Below are 24,569 nucleotides of genomic sequence, written 5' to 3' on the forward strand. Positions count from 1 at the left end.
TTTTCCTGGGCTCCAAAATCGCTGCAGATGGTGACTGCAGCCATGAAAATAAAAGACTCTTGCTCCTTGGAAGAAAAGCTATGACAAACCTAGGCAGCATATTAAAAAGCAGAGACATCACTTTGCCAACAAAGTTCCGTCTAGTCAAAACTACATTTTTCTCAGTAGTTATGTATAGATGGGAGAGTTGGACCATAAAGAAAGCTGAGCACCGAAGAATTGATGCCTTTGAACTATGGTGTTGGAGAAGACTCTTGAGAGTCCCTTGGACCACAAGGTGATCAAATCTGCCCATCTTAAAGGAAATCAGTCCTGAATATTCCTTGGAAGGACTGATGCTGAAGATGAAGCTCCAATACTTTGGTCACCTGATGTAAAGAATGGACTCATTGAAAAAGACCCTGATGGAGGGAAAGATTGAAGGCAGGAGGAAAAGGGGACGACAGAGGATGAGATGGTTGGATGGCATCACCGACTCTATGGACATGAGTTTGAGCAGGCTCTGGGAGTTGGTGATGGACTGGGAAGCCTGGCATGCTGCAGTCTATGTGGCTGCAAAGAGTCAGACACAACTGAGCAACTGAACTGAACTGATAGCTGGTGAACTTGAACCTCTGTCTATGCCACAGAATGTAGTTAACAACTCTGAGGTATAGACTTGAGTGCACTTGCTGCCTTCTCTGTGCTTTTGGTACATAAACCTCATTTGATTTCCCAAAGTGGTGCTGGCCTCCAGTAACATTTATTACTAGCACTTTTCAATAAAGTGGTTGTGTACCTAATGAGGTACACATTCTTATGTTTTCTCCCAATTGGGTTTTCTTATCTGAAATATTTGATTAAGCCCTTTCTGTCTTGGCTTGTTTACCTTTTCTCATAGATTTGCAAATAGATATTCTAAACTTTGTGTTTCTCTTATTGAAATAATAAATATTATTTTTCAGATAAGGCCTATCTCTATGTTTATGGTAACTTTTGTGTCAACTTAATGTGATAAATTTATAAATACTTAATTTTGGGGGTATTTTTATAATTCTACATATGTTATTGAGGGAATACTTCATGCTAGGTACTAGGTCTTGGGAAATATTCTATTTCTATCTCACCAGTGATGAAAAATAAATTGTTATGATGGAAAAATAAAACAGGGTAATTACTTTATATTACTGAGATAGCCTGATGATCACTATGAATTATTATTTAATAAATATGTAAGTATAATACATTAAGAATATAATTAAAGATTTGGAGTTTTTTCTCTTTTATTACTTTGGGTGACAGTTTGCTTAAGACATGAATTATGCATTCTTAGATTGTTTATGGATCTTTCCTACATAGATACCTGTATGCTTTTTGTGCATTTGTTATGCATGATTTTTAAACTGCTGATTAATTGCTATTGAAGAATTTGAAATTTCTGTTTACCCTTGAATCATTGTGGTAATATATATATATTTTAAAGATGGCTCATTTAATATAATTTTTGAAAAAGTTGTTTTGAATTTGTACTACTTTAGCATAGTTCTAAACCTGTATTTTGTTGGTACATATGAGCCCTATTTTTCTTTTACAAGGATCAACATCTGCCAAGTCTTTTTACTTCGATCCATCTTGCCAAAAGTATGCTTAACTTGATAGCTTTTCATAGAAACCTATGTTGCTTTTGTTGTTTCTTATTTTATTTATTTCCACTTTTATTATTACCTAATTACCCTCTTTCGTCTATGTTTTTTGGAACTTTCTCCATTGTTATAATTTTTGTTGTGGTTATTAAAATGTTAATTCACAGTAGTATCAAATAGCACTAAAAAATGTATATAGTGAGAATTTCCCTCCTATTCTAACCCCATCTGCTCAATTATCTTGCAGAGATCTTATGCAGTGACATTTATATCTGTAATTATTGTCCTTCATATATTTCACATTATATTCCATATATATCACATCATATATATTATATTTTATAAATCTATCTATATTGGCATATATTTAAAGTTTTTTAAAGAGCATATTTGGATAATTATTAAACCATTTCAATTTTGATGGGCATTGATGTTTTGAAACTTTATAACTACAGACTATGATATGATAATATTTTACTGACTTAATTTATCTCTCTTTATAAATATTTTGGTGAACAATTTGGAAATTTGCATGCATCATGACATATATTTCATACCTATTGCTGAAGAATATTTTTCTATGCATCACAATTGTTTTATTAGGCTTAAGGAAATTATCAAAAGTTTCCTATATTATCCAAAAAACACAACTTGTATTTAAATATCCCCAGATTTCCCAAATAAATCTTTTATATTCTTTTTTTTTTTTAAATCTGCGTTCCAATTAAGTTTTATAAATTGCATTATGTCTCTTTAGTTTCCTCTAACATAGAATGGGCTTCCCAGGTGACACTGGTGGTAAAGAACCTGCCTGCCGATGTAAGAGAAATAAAAGATGCAGGTTCGATCCCTGGCTTAAGAAGATCCCCTGGAGGAGTGCATGGCAACCCACTCTAGTATTCTAGTCCATGGGAGAATCCCATGGACTGAGGAGCCTGGTGGGCTACAGTTCATAGGGTTGCTAAGAGTCAGATATGACTACCACGCATGCACTGCAATATAGTAATACACCCCCTACTCCCTTGTTTATTACACTGAGTTTTTGAAATTTTAATTGTTAAATAGACTTTCTCCTACTGTGCATTTTTCTGATTGTTTCTTTATCACTCAGTTCAGTTCAGTCACTCAGTCATGTCCAACTCTTTGTGACCCCATGGACTGCAGCATGCCAGGCTTCCCTGTCCATCACCAACTCCCAGAGCTTGCTCAAACTCATGTCCATAGAGTCAGTGATGCCATCCAACCATCTCATCCTCTATTCCTCCTGCCTTCAATCTTTCTCAGCATCAGGGTCTTTTCCAATGAGTCTGTTCTTCACATCAGGTGGCCAAAGAATTGGAGTTTCACCTTCAGTCCTTCCAATGAATATTCAGGACTGATTTCCTTTAGGATGGACTGGTTGGATCTCCTTGCAGTACAAAGGACTCTCAAGAGTCTACTCCAACACCATAGTTCAAAAGCATCAGTTCTTCAGCACTAAGCTTTCTTTATAGTCCAACTCTTACATCCATACATGACTACTGGATAAACCATAGCTTTGACTAGATGGACCTTTGTCAGCAAAGTAATGTCTGCTTTTTAATATGCACTCTAGGTTGATCATAGCTTTCCTTCCAAGGAGCAAGCGTCTTTTAGTTTCATGGCTACAGTCATCATCTTCTGTGATTTTGGAGCCCAAGAAAGTAAAATCTGTCATTGTTTCCATTGTTTCTGCATCTATTTGCTATGAAGTGATGGGACCAGATGCCATGATATTCGTTTTTTGAATGTTGAGGTTTAAGCCAGCTTTTTCACTCTCCTCTTTCACTTTCACCAAGAGGCTCTCTAGTTCTTCGCTTTCTGCCATGAGGGTCATGTCATCTGCATATCTGAGGTTATTGATACTTCTCCCTGCAATCTTGATTCCAGCTTGTTGCTTTATCCAGACTGGCATTTTGCATGAAGTACTCTCCATATAAGTTAAATAAGCAAGGTGACAATATATAGCATTGATGTACTCCTTTCCAAATTTGGAACCAGTCTGTTGTTCCATGTCCAGTTCTAACTGTTGCTTCTTGACCTGCATACAGATTTCTTAGGAGGCAGGTAAGGTGGTTTGCTATTCCCATTACTTTTTAAGAATTTTCTACAGTTCATTGTGATCCACACAGTCAAAGTCTGTAGCATGGTCAATGAAGCAGAAGTAGATATTTTTCTGGAATTCTCTTGCTTTCTCAATGATCCAATGGATGTTGATAATTTGATCTCTGGTTCCTCTGCATTTTCTAAATCCATCTAGAACATCTGGAAGTTCTTGGTTCACATACTGTTGAAGCCTAGCTTGGAGAATTTTGAGCATTACTTTGCTAGCGTGTGAGATGAGTGCAGTTGTGTGGTATTGAACATTCTTTGCCATTGCCTTTATTTGGGATTGGAATGAAAACTGACCTTTTCTGCAAGATTTTACACAAATGATATTGAGTTTTATCAATATTGTTTACATCAATTGTCTTTATTGATGATATTTACTTTGATTACTTAAGGTGGTAACAGATCTCTGGAGAGAGAACTCAAGATTATGTGAATATTTTCTTTTATGACACATTTTATCCACTGATTTTGATATTCAGTATTAATCCTCATCTGAATCAATTATTGCATTGAATTGCAAGAATATTGATTTTCTAATTCTTTTCCTCCTTTTACATATATTAGCAATGAGTCTTTAGAAAACTTTTCTTCTTTTCTCCTTTTCCTTCTCTCTCACTCTTTCCTAAGTACACCGTATTTGCTATTACAAAAGTATGTTATAATCTCTTGTATTCATTTTCTTTTCTGATACTCAGATTATCCCAAATTTGTACCATAGGAGCTGCTTCAAGAAAGTGTCTTTTTTGACCAGTTCTGTCATTTTTGAATACATCCTTGATTTATGGAATTGTGTTTATTTCAATATGAGTTAGGTTGATTATTTGTTTATATGAATGCCTTTGGTATTTCCTTTTCTATGAAGGGTTTATTCATATATTTTGCTCATTTTCTGTTGGATTGTCTTTTTCCTTAGTTCAGTTCAGTTCAGTCACTCAGTTGTGTCCAACTCTTTGCGACTCCATGAATTGCAGCATGCCAGGCCTCCCTGTCCATCACCAACTCCTGGAGTTTACCCAAACTCATGTCCATCGGGTCGATGATGCCATCCACCCATCTCATCCTCTGTTGTCCCCTTCTCCTCCTGCCCCTAATCCCTCCCAGCATCACGGTCTTTTCCAATGAGTCAGCTCTTCACATGAGTGTCAGTAATGCCTAACGCAGTAATGCCTGACACATGAGGCGGCCAAGGTATTGGATTTTCAGCTTCAACATCAGTCCTTCCAATGAACACCCAGGGTTTTTCTTATTTACTTGTATAAAACTATTTTAAAAGGTTAGATCTTTGACTGTGATATTAAAATATCATTCCTATTTTATTTTTTTCATTTGGTTTTTTCTTAATTGCTACATGGATTTTAAATTTCATATCCTCTTAATATTATCATTTTTATGACTTCTGGAGTTTTTAGCAGTTCACTAAACCTCCTTCATTCTTCGATTCTGAAGAATTCTGCCATGTTTTATTATAGGACTTTTAGGATTTTATTTTTCCATGTATACCTTTGACCTGCTAGGGTTTTGTTTCTCTGGTGTTTAGAACTGACCCAACTTTGTTTTTCTAAATGATTATCCAGCTTTGTCCATGTCATTATTGAATAGTCTGTATTTTCCTCTGTAGTTTGAGATGATACTTTTATCATAAAGTTCTGAATGTATTTGGATCAATACTAGGCTCTGTCTTTTCTTCTATTACTCAATTTTTAATGTACTGGTGCCATACATTTTAACTAATGAATGCTGCTGCTGCTGCTGCTGCTAAGTCGCTTCAGTCGTGTCCGACTCTGTGCGACCCCATAGACGGAAGCCCACCAGGCTCCCCCGTCCCTGGGATTCTCCAGGCAAGAACACTGGAGTGGGTTGCCATTTCCTTCTCCAATGCATGAAAGTGCAAAGTGAAAGTGAAGTCGCTCAGTCGCGTCCGACTCTTAGCGACCCCATGGACTGCAGCCTACCAGGCTCCTCTGTCCATGGGATTTTCCAGACAAGAGTACTGGAGTGGGGTGCCATTGCCTTCTCCGAACTAATGAATAGCTGTAGTATATTTTGATTACCTAGTATTCCCTTAATGCTCTTATTTTTCATAATTAAGAAATAATATTCTTCTGTAAGTGCAGAATCTATTTTCTAGTTAAAAACAAAATTAACTCAGAATTTTCATCTAGATCATGTCCTGTGTATCAACTAAGAAGTTGACAGCTGTATGATATTAGTCTTCCTACCCACGAATATGACATACTCTTCTATTTGGTGAAGCTGATTCTTTTAAAAATACAAGTTTACAAATCTCTTTTAAGTTCACTGTTTAATTTTAAATTTGTCATTGTTATTATAAATGACATAACTGGTTTCATTGTTTTCATTTAACTTTTTGCCTATGTAAATATTTATAATCTATAAATATATTTTTATATTTATTTGTTTTTATTAATTACTTTATAAATTCTTTGACCCTTATAGGAATTTTTATTATTATTGCTGAATGTTTTGTTTTTCCCAGGTAATTTATCATAAAATGGAATTTTTGTCCTCTCTTTTTTATTTTAAATATTTATTTTTCTTGTCTAAATGCTGTGATAGTACCTCATAGATAATATTAAATAATGGTAACAAAATATTATTTTTTTTTACTTAGTTTTGATATTGAGGAATGTTTCTCATGTTCTCAAATACCAAAGAGCTTGCACGGGGCAATGCATTCCTTTCCAATGGTAGGTTTTTTTCCCCCCCATTTTACCTTAGGCAAGAGTCTTAGTAATTGCAATATAAAAGCCTGAAATGGGCTATACATGCTCTAATTGCCATTAGTGATGGGGTCCTCACTGCCATTTGACAGATGAGTGAGTAAACAACCCTAGCACGTTTTTTTTTTAGAATTTACATTCTGGACTACTTTCAATATATCAATCATCTTAGTTCAGATTCTATAGAAAAAGATTGTGAGATGAAGGATCATATGTAAGCGATTGATAAAGAAATTTTTTCATGAAAACTAGTAAAGGAATACAGAAAGCAGAGCAAGGAGGAGAAATAAGATAGTGAATATGCAACTTTTGTTATACAACTTTTCAGGTAGTTTCAGTTTGATTCTTCAGGAAGAACTCTATAATTAAGAATTATACCTTAGAAAATTTCTCAACTCAAGGCAAGGATTTTGGACTTTCATATAATCAGATCAGTGGGTCATTGACTGATATCTCTTAAGGGATGTAGACTTCGAGGTACTTTTCTTTCTATGAACCTAGGAAATGACTCCAATAGTCTACAGGCAGTCCTCTGAGGACAGTCACAGCTATGCCTTTATAAACCAGAATAACAAGTCAGGAAATGGGTACACAGAAACAAAAATTGTGATATAAGGAAATTTGGTAGAACATCAGTAATTGCCTACAATTGATAAAACTCTTTTTTATTGATTCAACAAATATTAATAGTGTTGATATTACCAAGAACAGTTGTGTATGAAATTTTCCTTGTAATTCGATCATAATTGCTTCACTTATTTTGTGTCTATATTTTAGGTACATAAATGTCTTAATTTTCACAATGACTTCATCCATAATAATTCTTTATCTTCAAGTTATTTTGCTTTAATTTCATATGCTCTTTGTAAATAGAACCTAACTGTATCTTCATTCTTTATAATTCAGTCTAAATCATTGTCTTTTAACATATGCTTTTAATCCTTTTAAATTTATTGATATTACTCATATATTTTGATATATTTTTATAATCTAATTTTGTTCATTTTATTTAGCTTGCCCATACTTTGCCCTTTCACCCCTTTTTTCCTAATTATAGTTTGGGATAATTGAGGTTTTGCTCTTTTCTTTTGATTTGGGAGTCATGGATCACTTCTTTTTTCTCTTTTTATCCTTCCTGCATTTGTTTCTTCTTTCCTTCCCCTTTTATAATTACTTTTAAATAATTCATATGAATACATGACTATATAATCTAAATTGATTAATATATCTACCTTCCTAATGCTCAAATAAAAAGCTATTAGAAATTTTGATCACTTCCTATTTTTATGCTATTTTATCTGAATTTAGCTATTGTTGTTGTTCAGTCTTTCAGTTGTGTTTGACTCTGTGCAACCCCATAGGCTGCAGCATGCCAGGCTTCCCTGTCCTTCGCCATCTCCTGGAGCTTGTTCAAACTCATGTGCATTGAGTCAGTGATTTTATTTATTTTTTTTGTTTTATTTTAGTCAAAAATAAGATAGTTTGAAAATTCAAGTTATTCTACAAAGTTTTTAACAGGAACAGATGTCCCTATTTTTTAATACCTCTTTTCATTCTTCCCCTACCCTTTTTCTTGCTCCCCAAACACAACACATGCCCCAGAGCCTGATTTGTGTCTATATATCTAAATAATATGCCTATCCTGTCATAATACAGTTATTTTTGTTTTCATTATAATTGTAAAATATAAAATTTTATACTTATATACAAGTAATATAGATTATATAACAACATATACATTATACATTTATATATAATATAAATATAGAATGTAAATTATAATATTATTTATATTTATAATGCAGTTATTATTGCTTTGTATGTTATATATCAACTTTTTGCTATGAAAGATAATGATGTGACTTTTTGGCTAGTCCTTTCTTCTCTCAATCCACTCCTTTTTCTTTCCCTATAGAGCTATAGAATAATATTGTTTATATTTCAGGGATTTAATAATTGTCAAATATATATCCAATACTTACTAGTCTATAATACATTATAGGGTAGGCATTCAAGATACAGAAATAAAAATTCAGTCCAAGATGAGGGAGCTCACAATCTAATGAGGTACAGAGAAAATGAATAAAACTAATTGAATTAAAATGATTATTTGTGATAAAAGTTTGTATAGGAGGTGAGAATGAGACCTGTAAATATTAAGGGAATAGAATTTCAGGCAGAGGGAACAGCATTTGCAAATGCCCTAAGTCTGAAGCATATCTATATTATAGGACTAGCAATCAATGAATGTGCAAGAAGAGTTATTAGTAGGAGAAAATCAAAGAAGAAATGGGTTAGCAGTTCCCTTAGGCCAAGGTCGTCAAACTTTTTGTATGTTCCCTTAGGCCTTTATGATAGCTTAGGCCAGCATCATCAAACTTTCTGTAAAGAGTAGGATGGTAAACATTTTCCACTTTGTGAATTACTCAGTTTCTGTTGCAGTTATTCACCTCTGCTGTGATACTGTCCAAGCAGCCAAATACCATATACAAATAAGTGGGCATGCCAATGCTTCAATAAAACATTATTTACAGAATCATCTGACATAGTTAGCTCAGTGACTTTGCATTACTTTATCCTATTTGCAATCAAAGTACTACTAGACCAAGGGTTGGTAAACTGCACAAAAGCAAAGAATAATTTTTACATTTTTATTTTTTTTCTTTTTTTTTAAATTTTATTTTATTTTTAAACTTTACATAATTGTATTAGTTTTGCCAAATATCAAAATGCATCCACCACAGGTATACATGTAAGGTGTTGGAAAACACAAATGCATGCACACATGAAGAATACTGGACAAAGAATATGTGTGGCCTTAAAGCCCAAATATTTACTACCTGGCTTGTTACAGAAGTTTGCTGATTACTACACTAGACTCAGAAAAATGAGTTGGATAGTTACTCTTTTTTTTCATTCTCTTGAATAACTTACTTAATTCATAAATAAGTTATACAATAAATAAGAACTAAAAAAACTTTTTTAGTTCATAAAAATTTGGTATGCCTCCTCCGTAAATCACAGATTCCTGTGATTCCAGGCTCAGTGATAAAGAATCCACCTGCCAACGCAGGAGACACAGTTTCAATCCCTGGATCTGGAAGATTCCCTAGAGGAAGAAATGGCAACCACTCCAGTATTGTTGCCTGGAGAATCCCATGGACAGAGGAGTCTGGTGGGCTACAGTCCATGGGGTTGCAAAGAGTCTGAAATAACTGACGGAATAAACATGCACGCATCTCTGTAAAGCAAATGAAGCCTAGTTTTTTCTTTTTTTTTGCATTAAGGATATCCTTGATTTTCACCTTAAATGGTAATTCGATTTTTCTGTTTGTTTAATTTTTCTCTCTTTTTTTTTTAACTGCCATTTCAGTATCTATCTGTTTTCCAAAAAGATGTCCATTTACCACAGATTTTTATATTACTGGCACATAGTTCTTTTCATTATATTTCTTTGTTACTGAAAAACTTTCTTCATCTTGCTAAGATATTTTCTCTATTTTTATTTTACATTTAATTAATTTCCTAAGTTTTTGTTCAATGTGTCAAACTCTTATATATTAATCTTGGCAAAAATTACAGTTTGCTATTAGAAATGTTTTCTATTGTGCTTTTATTCTTACTTTTCTTACTCCTGAATTTTTTAGTTATCTCAAATTTTGTGTTAAACATGTAACTACTTTGCTCTAAAATTTCCTTATATTCTTATTAATGTAATTTATAGCTTTCAGTTTTCCTTTAAGTAACTTTTCACGGAGTCTCACAAATTCAAACATATACTTTTTATTATTATACAATTTTAATTATTTTCTGAATATTTATTCTCACAATCATTCTTTAACCTAAAAACAAGTTGATGGTATGATTTTTAACTTACAGACATGCAAGATTTATTGTCTTACATTTTATGCTGCTGCTGCTGCTAAGTCGCTTCAGTCGTATCCGACTCTGTGCGACCCATAGACGGCAGCCCACCAGGCTCCCCTGTCCCTGGGATTCTCCAGGCAGGGACAAGGCTTTCTAATTTTATTGCATAATGGTAAGAGTGTGTAGCTTGTGTGTAATTTTTTGAAACTTTATTGGGTTTCAGTTGTGTCTTAGACATGGCATTTTGGATAATGCTTTCTATATGCTCTAAAATAATCTGTGTTTTGTTTATTTGGTGAATAGGAAGTTCTCTATAGAATGACCATCTTAAATTTGTTAATCATAATCTGCAGATTTTCTATGGTGTGCTTATTTGTCTGCTCGATCTATTTTTGAGAGAATGCCATGAATTTCCAATAAAATACCTGTTTTTAAAAAAATGAATTTTAACATGCATACAGAAAAGTATTAAATATAAGTATGCAACCCAGTTAAAAGACATAGGTATTTACCAGGTTGTTAAGTTGCACACAGGATCCTAGAACTGCCTCTGTGCCCCCTTCCCCCAATCACTTAAATCCACTTATCCCCCAAAGATAGCTATCAGAGTTTTCACACAATAGAAGTTACTGTTTTTAAATTTTATGTAAATTAAGTCATACAGTATGTATGTTTTGCATCTGTCTTCTAACACTATGTAATAGCTATCAATATTGCTGTACATTGTTATATTGTCCATTCTTTTTCATTATCTTGTAATATTTCACAGAACAAATATAGTGATGCATCTGTCCATTCTACTGTTTATATATATATATGCATTATTTTCAGTACTGGCTACTGTAAGTAAAGCTGCTATGAATATTCTCATCCATGTATTTTGGTACATGAATGTCCTGCCTTGTTATTGGGGAGGCAAATTCATAAGAGTGGGATTTGTTGGTCAAAAGGTATCTATATGTTTAACTTTAGTAGATACTATCAAAGAACTTTAAATCACATTTTAATGATAGCTTTATAGAATTAAAGGAAGATTTTCGGGATCCACAGCCCATCTGGGTTACTTAGGAAGTAAAAGAGGGCTTGATGGTACTGGGACTTTCTAAGTATCCCACTTCTATGCTTACTCTCTTATTTCATGAGGGTTTCCTCAACATGGCAGGGGACAGGGCCACCAGTTGTTCTGGGGTCATATCTTTACAACTTCCAACAGATGAGAAAAAATAAACCTAATCGGTTTAGAAATATCCTGGCTCAGGCCACATTCCTCCTATACCCTGCAGGTGGGGAGATGATTATCTTTGGCCAGGGTATTCATTATATGCCCATATTAATAATCATGGGACAGAAGTTATCACCAGAAAAGGGGAGCTACAATGATATATTACATCTTTTTAAATATTATTTTTATCCCTATTTTATGGAGGGTAAAATAGGATCTAAGATAAAATAGATCATCAATAGCTAGATTCTTTTTTAAAAAAGCAATTAAAAATTTTGCATGAACAGCATTCATGGAAATGAAAATGAAAGAGAAGAAGCCAAATGACAAGGATTCAGTCACCCTAACACCCTGACAAGGCAAACTGATTTTTCACCCTGCCAAGTCACCCTAACACCCTGACAAGTCAAACTGAATTTTACCTTCTAGTTCTTGTCTTCTATGCAGACATAATTTTAATGTTTTAATTACTGTGTCAAAAATTGTTCTGTTTTCATTTAATAGCTTTTTATTCCACATAATCTTTGTAAACTTCAATGATCTGTATTATAATTCATAGTTCATGTAACTTCTAGTAATTGGATATTTAGTTTGTTTTAAAAATATCTGTGATTGTAAACAATGTTGCATTAAATATCACTGGGACTATAGGTTGTCTTTTGTATTATTTTCTTGGGAGGGAGTCAGGGAGCATAAATACTTTTATGGCTCTACCAGGCAGTTTGAAGATGGAAAAATTCCTTTAAATTATAGTAAAAGTGTTTGAGGTTTCTGTAGGTTCATTTCTTTTCTGTCCCACAATACCTAATTCTGTGCTTTTATCTATTTGGATCTTTTTTTTTTAAACTTTTTACTTTGTATTGGGATATAGCCATTTAACAATATGTGATAGTTTCATGTGGACAGTGAAGGAACTCAGCCATACATAGACACGTATCCATTCTCCCCCAAACTGCCCTCACATCCAGGCTGCCCTGGATAGGGCCTTGTTGGTTATCCATTTTAAAGATAGCAGTGTGTACATGTCCATCTCAAACTCCCTAACTATCCCTTTCCTTGATCCTTCCCCTCTGGCAACCATAAATTCAATCTCTAAATTTATGTGTCTCTTTCTGTTTTGTAACTAGTTCATTTGTATCATTTCTTTTTAGATTCCACACATAAGAGATGCCATACTATTTTTCTCCTTCTCTGTCTGACTTACTTCATTCAGTTTGACACTCTCTAGGTCCATCCATATCGGAGCAATGCGGTATTTCATTCTTTTTGATGGCTGAGTAATATTCCATTATATTTATATATGGAATATTATATAAAGAAGATACGGTGTATATATACACCATATATACACCGTATCTTCTTTATCCATTCCTCTGTTGGACATTTAGGTAACCCTGCTGTGGTGGCTATTCTTTGGGCACTAAGTTAATATTTGTGAATAACACTAGAATAATCTCCCAATGCTTAAAATAAGGCCTAAAGCAGGGGGAGACTATAAATGCATTTGCTTAGAACTGATTTTTATGGTAACACATATTTTAAGACCATACAATTTTTTAATTTATAAGTTTAGGACTATTGATTTCTAAGGTAACCCTGAAAATAACTCAACATTTTCTCTGTAAACTACATTTTCTGCAGATTTCCATGTGATTGGATGAGATATACTGGTGTCTTTGGTAACTATTTGCTGCTTTGCAGAGTTTTGGAATGTGACTCTATTTATATGATAGTCCAATCCTTTTGGCCATTAGTCAAACTTCAACAACATTTTTTCCCCTTGTTTGGAGGGGGAGTGTTATTTATTCTTAAAAGAATATTTTTCCTCCTTTAGACTTTATCTAACTTCTGTCTGAGTGCAGCCTTACTGTCAATTTATTAGCTCTGTCATTTAGCACAAAATTTAAAATTAAACTGTGGCTCTATGTTAGTTAGAGATGGGAAACTGTTCCCTGAGATTCTAACATGCTACTTTTAACTCATATTTCTTCACAGCTAATCTGTTTCCCCTTTTTGGAAAACAAAGGCCTCTCCTCTCTTCATTATGTACATGAATCAAGAGAATTGTGTGATTGAAGGACATGTAGGAGGAGGAAGAGAAATAGAGGAAGAATTTTCCTTTAGCTTCTTTTTTTCCCCCTTTTCTTTCTTTCTTTGGCATTTCAACAAGATTGAATGAGGAAAACTAACCATTTTCATTTTTTTGAAAAACATGCAGCTGGGAAAAAGTATTTATTTTGGCTTGATAAAAACCCTAACTTGGTATACTCAAAGCAAAGTACTTGGGTTTAGGTAGATTATACAAGAGGGAAATGATGCAGCCTCAGTTACTTGCATTGATGTGGTGTAATTTGCTTAGGTGCCAACAGAACAGAAAATGGTCTGATCTCCACTTTTAAGTGGCTGCCTCTTTCCTGTGTCATCCTGGCTTCCCTCCTCATCCCCATTGCCACCTCTCACACGCACGTTTGCTGCTGTTTTTGCTCAGATGTTTAGAAACATATTTAATAGTGTTTGTAAATGTAGATTCAGAGTAATGATAACTAATTTCCTCACTAAAACCCACAGCCACCTATGACCACAGCCAAAAGTGGTAGCTGAGATTTCTTTTGGTATTTGTTTTATGAACACTTGATTAAGAAAGTTAATAGGGTTTAAACATGTTTGCCTTTCTTACTATTTCAAACAAAACATTTTAATTTTAGCTTATATTTCTAATATATTTAAAATTTATAATCATAATGTAACAATAGTCTGTACACTTTAGACAAAAATCCTGTATAATGTGAATACTTTCTCAATTTTATTCTATGTATCTGTTTTCAAGTTTTGTTATATGCATGTTTTTATATCATTTAAATGCTAATTTTGAAATTAGATATTTTTGGTAATTTGTTGGAATAACATGCAAATGAAGGGTATATCTTTTATGAATACTTAGTTTAGGAGGTCACCTAGCACTAATAAGAATCAAAAAATGTCTATTTTCTGGAGTCACTAATTTTTGAAGTAGTCATACTCAGGTGGCAATTTTAAGTACTGGTGTATTATTGGTAGTAAGAAATAGTTTTTATCTTTAAGTAAAGCTCACAGTTTGTGCGTGACAGCAGCTATACAGAATCCTTCTAGCTCTGTAAATATTAGATTTGACTGTGTTGCTAGGAAACCCCAAATAAAAAGAAATTTAAGTAAGCAGGAAGCATTATGAAAACTAAATTTTGTTTTTATAAACAGTGCAGCTTTGTATTATGCTCCGTGATTAAAAGGTTGGTGTAAACTATTTCATATGTACATTAAAGAAAAAAAAAAAAAACTTCTTACAACGTAGTGATCGTTTCCTGTTTCATTTTTAATTTTCTTCTCGTGTAAAGAGCTTTCACTAGGAGTTGCTTGAAATCTCTGGGAAGGTCTGTTCTGAATTTACTACTTCTGGATTGGTTAAAATCCCTTTTAAGTGTGTGCTTTGTTCTTTGAAAGCTTTGGTCAGTTGAGCAACTTGCTGCTCGTGTTAAAAAAAAAAAAAAAAGAGCTGAGTAATGCTGGAGCTTTCTCATGTGGCTGATGCAAACCTGGAGAATTTGCATCATCATCTAGCTGGAGTAAGTTGGTGTGACAGGCAGGCGCTTAAATACCAGCCCATGAGGAAGCTGATCTGGTCTGTAGTGATAGGGCGGCAGCAGCAGCCGCAGCAGCAGAGGTAGTCGGGGAGGTGAACGAGCCAGAACACCATGGAAGACCACACAGGTGTTTCTGAGGTGTAATTAGATCGCGGAAGGTGAAAATACACCTTAGATCTTTTACCTGGCAGCACAATATCACTGAGAACGAATCTGAAAGCAAAAAGGAGAGATCAGATCGGTCAGTCAACCCAAGAGACACCACAGTTGAAAGTTTGGAATTAAAAAACAATTTTTTTTTCCATTTCCTTTTCCCCCCCTGCGGGTCACTACCATGGTCAGAAAGCCTGTGGTGTCCACCATCTCCAGTGGGGCTTACCTGCAGGGCAGTGTTAATGGGAGGCTGCCTGCCCTGGGCGGCAAGGAGCCACCTGGGCAGGAGAAAGTTGTGCTGAAGAAGAAAATCACTCTGTTGAGAGGCATCTCCATCATCATTGGCACCATCATCGGAGCAGGAATCTTCATCTCTCCTAAGGGCGTGCTCCAGAACACAGGCAGCGTGGGCTTGTCCCTGGTGGTCTGGACGGTCTGTGGGGTCCTGTCGCTGTTTGGTGAGTGCTCCTGCTTCTCTGGGGGTGTGTCTGTGGGGTTGAGCACTGTGCTGTCTGGGAGAGCAGAGGGAGATTTCAAAACAATGGCAAAGGCTACCCCAGATTTTTTGATTTTAGGGGAGGTATGCGAGCTATCTAAGCACACTGTCCACTGTTGGCAGAATGCTGAGTTCCCTGAAATTGCATCCTAAATCTATGCTCTCTTTTCCTGACCAAGGCACTCTATGTTCTGACTTTTCCCTTTGGCATTGAATGTTGATGCTAACTTTGATGACCCAGTAAAATACAGGTGAACTTTCTGTACCCAGCACTTGTGCTCAGTTAAGGTATGTTTGGGGTGTCTTGGCAGCTGGCAAGCTGAATGAAACACCTGTGAAGTGAAACCCAGTGTGGCCTATTTAGACACAGAACTGAGTGCTCAGCAGAAGTTTTACTGACTTTTTATTGGCAAAACAAATGGATGGCAGTCTTTTCCCTTTTAATTTTTTTACTTCATGTGCTTGTCAGTTCCTAGTCTTCTTTCAAAAGTCCTTGAATGTGGATCGAAGTGTGATGGCACATAATTCAGCTCCTTTTGTAACGGATTATTGCAAGGGTGTGAGCATATTTCACATTTTTTTATACTTTTCATCTCTCCCCAGTACCCATAAATTTTTGCAATATGAATTGTAAAATTGGAATTGGGTATTAGTTTGCTTTTTGCCCAGCTGTTTTCTTCGTTTACAGTTCACTTGATCTTTGGAGACACAGGTCATTGGTCCACCTATCTGCAGAGTTAGTCTCAACAGAACTGGTAGAAAAATGTGATTTTTAACTTTTTTCAAAACCTAGATCTCTTTTATTGATGTGATAATTAATAATAAAGAGGTAATAAATGTCCCCTCATGAGGTGTGCATATGACTGGAATGCTTCTTGGGTTAGCTGTAAAGGTGTTAAAGACTGGTGAATGGTCAAGAAAATTAAATTGTATTTATACTATGGGGAAAATGTCTAAGACATATTTGCTCTTCTCTGGCAAATAGTGCTTTTTTATTCCAAAAGATACTGCTCTTTAAAGGTATTAACTCTTTGTCCTAACTCTCTAGGACCAAGTACTAATAACTCTTGGTCCTACATGGACCAGCCTGTTTATTCTGAAGGTCTTGGCAATGTTTTCATGCATTGGTTTGAGCATTTATCTAGAGAACTCAAATTTTCATGGTTAGGAAGAAAGTATTTTAAAGAAAACTTGTTGAAATAAAAACTTAGTATAGAAATATCAACAGAGGAATTATATTTAGGTGTTTACAAAGGGTTTATGGTATTCATATGGTGTGGCATACACATTTATAGACAAAAAGAAACCTAATTATTGATCTTCTTAAATGATTTTGTGTGCCCTCAGCCTTTAATCTTCTCCAACACTTGGTACATTCAGAATAAATCATTGTCTAATAGGAGAAACCATAACCAGTTTCCTGGGTTTTATGTCCTGTGTGCATGCAGCTCCCAGTACGTAGTTCCATTTTTATACACTATAAAAGGCTATTCAGATATGATAAAATGGGTGGCTCTGAGCATTAACTAGTTAAAGTGGTGTTGACTTGTACTAAGAAAATATGCTTCTGCGTAAGTATGTCATCTCAAGTGATTAAAAATAAGCTAATGGGACTAGCTAAGTTTACACTTGAGTTGGTATTCTTTGATTACTAATCACAGGGAATATGCTTCTATACTAATCTATTTATCGATGTTTGCATTACATTGGTCACTTGAGCTACTAGGAACTTTTGACAGGAATGCCTTCCTAATAGGAAGCAAAGCAAAATATAAGGGAAAAAATTCTTTGTCCTAAAACTCTGGAACTAAGAGCATAGAATGTGTATATTGTGTTTACAATTTTGTTTAAAGCCAGGTTTAATACATGGGTTCTTGCATCCTATTTTGAACTGTTTTCATCTGACTAATATGGTTATGGAGCTTGAGACCTTTAAATGAAAATTTCACTTCCCCAGAACTCAATTTAAACCTGGGGCAACCATCCTGGAGTTTAACGAAAGAACACACAGGTCTAGGTATTGAGTCTCTGGAGATAAATTCTGAGGTTCTTAAGGCACTTTCCAATAACATTTAATATTGGATGATTTTTTGTACAGCCTACCAACATGGCAACTGGTTTCCAATAGAGAATGAACTGCAACTAATTATAGTTAGTTTTAAATGGGCAAACTGTATTGGTAATTCCCAACTATCCATCTGTAGACTAAGTTACTTTAGAATTAGCTGTGCTAATTTTAAAATAATAGATTTTCTTTGATGCCTCTGTTGAAGAGTCTGGCCTTTCTTGATCAGAGGGTAGGTCTGGGGGATGGCCTTAGTGCTAGTATTTTTTATTTTAATTAAAAAATTGTTCCCAGGTGACTTTGATACAGTGCTAGTTTTGGAAATAGGATAAGCAACACTAAGATTTTGCTGAATATCCAAATTACATTTATGTTGGACAGTTCTACCTGAAGCTCTACTGATTAGTAATGATTTCTCACGCTTTTAGTCTCCAGAATAGCTCAGGCAGAAATTATGTCTTACATTTGAGTACTTAATAGTATGGGTAGAACTTTTCATATAATGTCAAGATATACTTTTCATTATATATACAGTAAGTTGCTCATAGTAGTAGGTAAAGCTGTATTTCATGAGGTGCTCTCCATGTACCAGGCCCGTTACTATTCTTGGCATTCATTTTCATACTTATACACACAATCCCCTTATGAAGTGAGAATTAAAATCTTTATTTCTCAGAGGATGAAACTGAGGTTTGGGGAGATTACATAATCTGCTCAAGCCTTTGTGAATTTTATTGCTAAATGTTAAAAATTGGTTCGTAATTAATTTTATCTCCATGTTCATAAATACGTTAAAGCATCTCTTTTTCAAAACTTTTATTTCAGTCACCCAGGAAGGATACTCTGAAATACATCTATAACAAACTTTCCTAAAAATAGAATATCTGAGTCAAATTAATTTTGTTGATAAACAAAATATATCCTATAAATTGAATGAAGGCTTCCAAAACCTTGAGTCCATACTTTACAGAAGAGAGGAATTTTATTTATTTTGATGTGTCACAAAAACATTATTTATTAAAAGGATGCTCAATATAATGAGGTCAATATGATATAATTCTTTGTCTTGATGTGAAATTATGTTCAAAAATGGATTGTTATTGGCATCTTTCTCTTGTTCTCAGATTTGAGATTTAAAATTCTTAATAATATTATATTGTTTTAGAAGTTTGTCTTTACCATTTCAAATAAAATTATCTTGAACAGAATGAACCAGAGTTCAAGCATGAGGAAGTTACAAGGGGAATTTGGAGGTTCTTAGGAATTTGATTCGTATTGTTTATTTTGAAAAAGGGTGTCATTCAAACCAAAGGATGTAGTATCATCTCATGAAATATTGCTGTGTCTATTCTACTGCCGGATGACTTGGTAATATTTTAACTTTGTGCCTTTTTATCACAATTATTTCACAGGAGCCTTGTCCTACGCTGAACTGGGAACTAGTATAAAGAAATCTGGTGGTCATTACACATATATTCTAGAAGTCTTTGGCCCATTACCAGCTTTTGTGAGAGTCTGGGTAGAACTGCTCATTATACGGTAAGAGCCTAGACAGAAAAAAGATTAAGGAAAAATAAATCTATTCATTATCCCATTTTTGAATCACTTTGATTATTTTTAAATAATTAGAAATACGCATGACTTTGTGGTAAATAGGTCTCCTTCAGGACATAAAATCTGGGATGAACTACCTTTCTCAATTAATGTTTTTAGTGCCATTTTGCCGCTGGCAGTAATCTTCTAACCATGCCAAACTTTCAAAGCATCTGCTTGTTGTTAATATTCAGCTATTCTCTAAGTCATTTTCAGGAAAAATGCTGACCTAAAAGAATATGAATTGTCAAAATCTACCATGATAAATCAGACCTTTTGTTTGATTATAAATTGTAATTTGACAAAATTTAAATGTTCTCCTAGGAACTGGGGTTTTCCTTCTTGTAGATTACACCATTAAGCCGTCTTAAGTTTACTCAGTTTTTTGTGACTAGGAAACCTCTATTCCTAGCAACTTAGTATGTCATCGAGTTTTATATTCTACCAAAAAAAAAACAAACAAACACACACACACTTGTCACAATGACTCATAACCTCATATTAAACAAATCAGTGAACTACAGTTGCAAAACGCTTTTTGATTATATTGTTGTGAGAATACATTCCCCTTCCTGATTGCCTTGGTTTAAAATCAAACCAAATAATGCTAAGTCACTCTGAATAGCAAATTTCCTCCAGTTTTGTGGGAAACTTATGATGTCTTCAGATTATCCTTAAGGCAAACTGCTTCCATGAAATGTGACTAGCACATTCTAACAGCAGAATTTAACAGAAATAATTAAAGAAACTTGTTCTTACTGTAAACTTATCAGACTTACACAGCTGAAAGCTCCTGTGAGCTCTTATCCTATCATTTAGAGCTAAGTGGTAAATGCAGAGCTAATATGTATTGACTTAACACTAATCTTGATTTTTATAGTCCTAGGAGTCTCTTTTGTAGTAAAAAGCTTAGAATAGTATTTACATCTTTGTTAAGTCTGTTCTCATTTTAAGCAATTTTGCATTATTTAAAACTTTTTATTATGAAATAATGATAAAGAAGTATTTTGTTCCTTTTCTAAACTCTGGGATTTGCCTGGGAGGTGCCTTCCACTATTTTCTGATAACATGAAGATTACTCTTCAAAGGTCAACTTAAGTTCTGTCTTTTCCACAGTTAATTTCCTGTTCACCCTAGTTTATAGTATTTCTTTCCTCTCTTAATTCTTCTGAAAAAAAAAAAAAATGCAGTCTCTGCTTCTCATTTGACATTGAACATGCTGGCTTATATTCTTATTGAATATTTTAGGAATCTGTGCTCTGTTTTCTTGTTAAAACTGCAAGCATTTCAAGTATATAAAACCAGGTCTCTCACTTTTTGTAACTCTAATGCTACTTATTGTCATATATTAAATGCACTGATTGTCATGTATTAAATTCTTTCTGAATAGCAGTTGAAAAATTTAGTAATCTTCAATCTTTCAGTAAGTTATATTGGGTTGGCCAAAATGTTCATTCAGGTTTTTCCATTAAGATGGCATGGAAAATCCTTAACAGATTTTTTTTGCCAACCCTAATCAGTTCAGTTCAGTTCAGTCACTCAGTTGTGTCCAACTCTTTGTGACCCCCTGAATTGCAGCACGCCAGGCCTCCCTGTCCATCACCAACTCCTGGAGTTCACCCAGACTCACGTCCATTGAGTCAGTGATGCCATCCAGCCATCTCATCCTCTGTTGTCCCCTTCTCCTCCTGCCCCCAGTCCCTCCCAGCATCAGGGTCTTTTCCAATGAGTGAACTCTTCGCATGAGGTGGCCAAAGTATTGGACTTTCAGCTTTAGCATCAGTCCTTCCAAAGAACACCCAGGACTGATCTCCTTTAGAATGGACTGGTTGGATATCCTTGCAGTCCAGGGGACTCTCAAGAGTCTTCTCCAAAACCACAGTTCAAAAGCATCAATTCTTTGGCACTCAGCTTTCTTCATGGTCCAACTCTCACATCCATACATGACCACTGGAAAAACCAGAGCCTTGACTAGACGGACCTTTGTTGGCAAAGTAATGTCTTTGCTTTTGAATATGCTATCAAGGTTGGTCCTAACTTTCCTTCCAAGTAGTAAGCATCTTTTAATTTCATGGCTGTAATCACCATCTGCAGTGATTTTGGAGCCCCAAAAAATAAAGTCAAAACATCTATTTCTACTTTATTGACTATGCCAAAGCCTTTGACTATGTGGATCACCATAAACTGTGGAAAATTCTGAAAGAGATGGGAATATCAGACCACCTGACCTGCCTCTTGAGAAACCTATATGCAGATCAGGAAGCAACAGTTAGAACTGGACATGGAACAACAGACTAGTTCCAAATAGGAAAAAAGAGTACGTCAAGGCTATATATTGTCACCCTGCTTATTTAACTTATATGCAGAGTACATTATGAGAAACGCTGGGCTGGAAGAAGCACAAGCTGGAATCAAGATTGCCGGGAGAAATATCAATAACCTCACATATGTAGATGACACCACCCTTATGGCAGAAAGTGAAGAGGAACTCAAAAGCCTCTTGATGAAAGTGAAAGAGGAGAGTGAAAAAGTTGGCTTAAAGCTCAACATTCAGAAAACGAAGATCATGGCATCCAGTCCCATCACTTCATGGGAAATAGATGGGGAAACAGTGGAAACAGTGTCAGACTTTATTTTGGGGGGCAATAGTTTGAATAAAATACACTCAGTATTCAAATAAGTACAATACTTATTTAGAGTGGTGGCCTGTCAGAATAGTGGGCTTTGGGGCCTGATGCAGCTGAGCTTGAGTCCTTCTCCAGCCATGTACTGGCTAATTGTATTGGCTGGTTAGCCATACTTTGGTTAATTGCTCAGCATTATAATGGACTTGATCATTCCATTTGCAGTAGTAGCACCAACACAGTGCTCATTCATTCATCTATTCATTCCACAAACTGCTACTGAATGGTGTATGGCAAGTTAAAAAGATCTGAAGTGAAGTGAGCCTCAGTTCTTATTCTCAAGTAGCCTATAATCATATTACCTTAGACAGCTACTTCACTGGGTATGTGTTTATGGCAGCAATTACCTAACTATATTCTAGAAGCTTTTGTAATGGATTCATGTATTTCTTTGTAATATGGACTCACATTACTCAGTTGTTCTCTCAGAGTAATGAATGACTTGAAGATTGACAAAATACCTGAGTAATATAACATTCCTCTTCCATTGAAAGTACCCATGGTACCTAAATATTTACTATTAAAATTGTACTTCAGATTAAGCCACTTTTGTCAGAAATAATTTGTAACAAATCTTGAAATCATACATCGGGGTCATTTGAATTCATACATTCACCATGTATTTATTAGTTTTCTGTTGTGTGACAGACACTTTACTAGACACTTTACCCATACACTGAGGATGAAATAGTGATTAATATGGACACAGTCATATGCATGAAGCTCATGGTCAAGTGAGGGAAACAGTTATCAATCAAGACATCATGTAAGAGAATAAAAAGTTACTACTGTGATACACATGTGAAAGGGGAGCTATGAAGTTCCATATGAGAGTATACTCTGGGAGATCTAATGCAATCAGAGGACTGAAGAAGCTTCCTTGGGAAAAAGATTGAACTAAGACCTGAGATATAAGAAACTGTCAGTGAGTTTCAGGGGCTCTAGGCAAAGGGTATTCAGGTCCTTCTAGTGGGAGGAAGCACACTGAAGAGGAAGGAAAAGTTTTGACTAGATGGAGCCTTGTATTGAAGGATTTTTGTGGATTCTATGTTTGGAAAGCACTAAAATGACATGACTAGATTTTAATTTATACATCAGAAATTTATAAATGATATAGAATAAGAAAAATGTCTTGCTGTGGTCAGGAGGAGATTGTCTTGGGAAAAAAAATCAAGAAATCTCACTTCTGCACATCTACACCAAGGAAATGATAATTGAAAAAGACACAGGCACCCAAGTATTTATCACAGCACTGTTTACGATAGCCAGGATATGGAAGCAGCCTAGATGTCCGTTGACAGATGAATGGATAAAGAAGATATACATACAATGGAATTTTGCTCAGCTATAAAACAGAACACATTTGAGTCAGTTCTAGTGAGGTGGATGAACCTAGAGCCTGTTATACACAATGAAGTCAGAAAGAGAAAAACAAATACCGTATATTCACCCATATGTATGGAATCTAGGAAGATGGTACTGATAAACCTATTTGCAGGGTAGCAGTGGAGATGCAGACCTAAAGAACAGACTTATGGACATGGGCGAGGAGGAGAGTGGGGTGATTTGAGAGAGTAACCTTGAAACATCTACATTACCACAGATGAAATAGATAGCCAGTGGGAATTTGCTATATGATGCAAGGAGGTCAAATTTGGTGCTCAAATCTGGTGCAACCTAGGGGAGTTGGGGTTGGGTGGGAGCTGGGAAGGAGGTTCAAGAAGAAGGGGACATATGTATGCCTATTGATGCATGGCAGAAACCAGCACAATATTGTAAAACAGTTATCCTCCAATTAAAAATAAATAAATCTATCTTGCTTTCTAATACCAGCAGGTCAGGGTTGGAATGCATAATGGTGGTTGGTTTCCTGACAATCTAGGGGTTGGACCTGGAGGTTGAGTAAGCATGAGATGGGAGATAAACTGAAATGGAAGACTTGGCATGGGAAATTTAATAATTCCATTGACTTGCCTGTGTACTAACATGCATTCATATGCAGTATATTTAAACTGGAAAGGCCTGTGTCATTTTCTAACAGAAAGTTGAAAAGCTAAAATAGAATCATTTGCTACCTGTTTTACTATATACCTGACCTTATTTCATTTTCTTATCTCATTCATGTTTTCTCTATAAAATTACAAGACTAATTTTGTTTTTCAACAGATACTTTTCACCTAAATATTTCTATGGAATTAAGAATAATCACTTGGCTCTCAAGGTTTTTCTGTTTGGAAAAATCTAGACTAATACAATGTCAAGCATGTAAGCATATATTTGCAATGAACACTTATTAATACTAATTTTTTAAAGTTGAGTTCTGTGTTCCTTTTCTGAACCCATTAGACTGTGCTATTAAAACTCATTCCTACTCTGCTG

The 24,569-nt window shown here is 35.0% G+C and overlaps 1 protein-coding gene across 7 annotated transcripts in view; it reads left to right on the top strand.

Moving 5' to 3' along the window:
• Window positions 1–24,569, top strand: part of SLC7A11 (solute carrier family 7 member 11) — a 639,869-nt gene that overhangs the window by 331,451 nt on the left and 283,849 nt on the right. For 4 of the 7 annotated variants that reach the window (XM_086346709.1, XM_086346708.1, XM_086346710.1 and 1 more), the window contains one exon: window positions 19,326–19,452. Coding sequence is in view for 3 of the 7 variants with exons in the window: in XM_086346707.1 (XP_086202833.1) it covers window positions 15,534–15,810; window positions 19,326–19,452 (404 nt within the window). In the remaining 4 variants the exon portion in view is untranslated. Of the gene's footprint in view, window positions 1–15,156; window positions 15,811–19,325; window positions 19,453–24,569 lie in introns of those variants that run through there. The other 3 variants (XM_086346707.1, XM_086346706.1, XM_086346712.1) reach the window with 1 other exon arrangement.

Source organism: Bos grunniens, chromosome 17, assembly GCF_055505025.1.
Source record: "Bos grunniens cultivar Pamir isolate PY7600 chromosome 17, Bosgru_T2T1.0, whole genome shotgun sequence".
Taxonomy (NCBI): domain Eukaryota; kingdom Metazoa; phylum Chordata; class Mammalia; order Artiodactyla; family Bovidae; genus Bos; species Bos grunniens.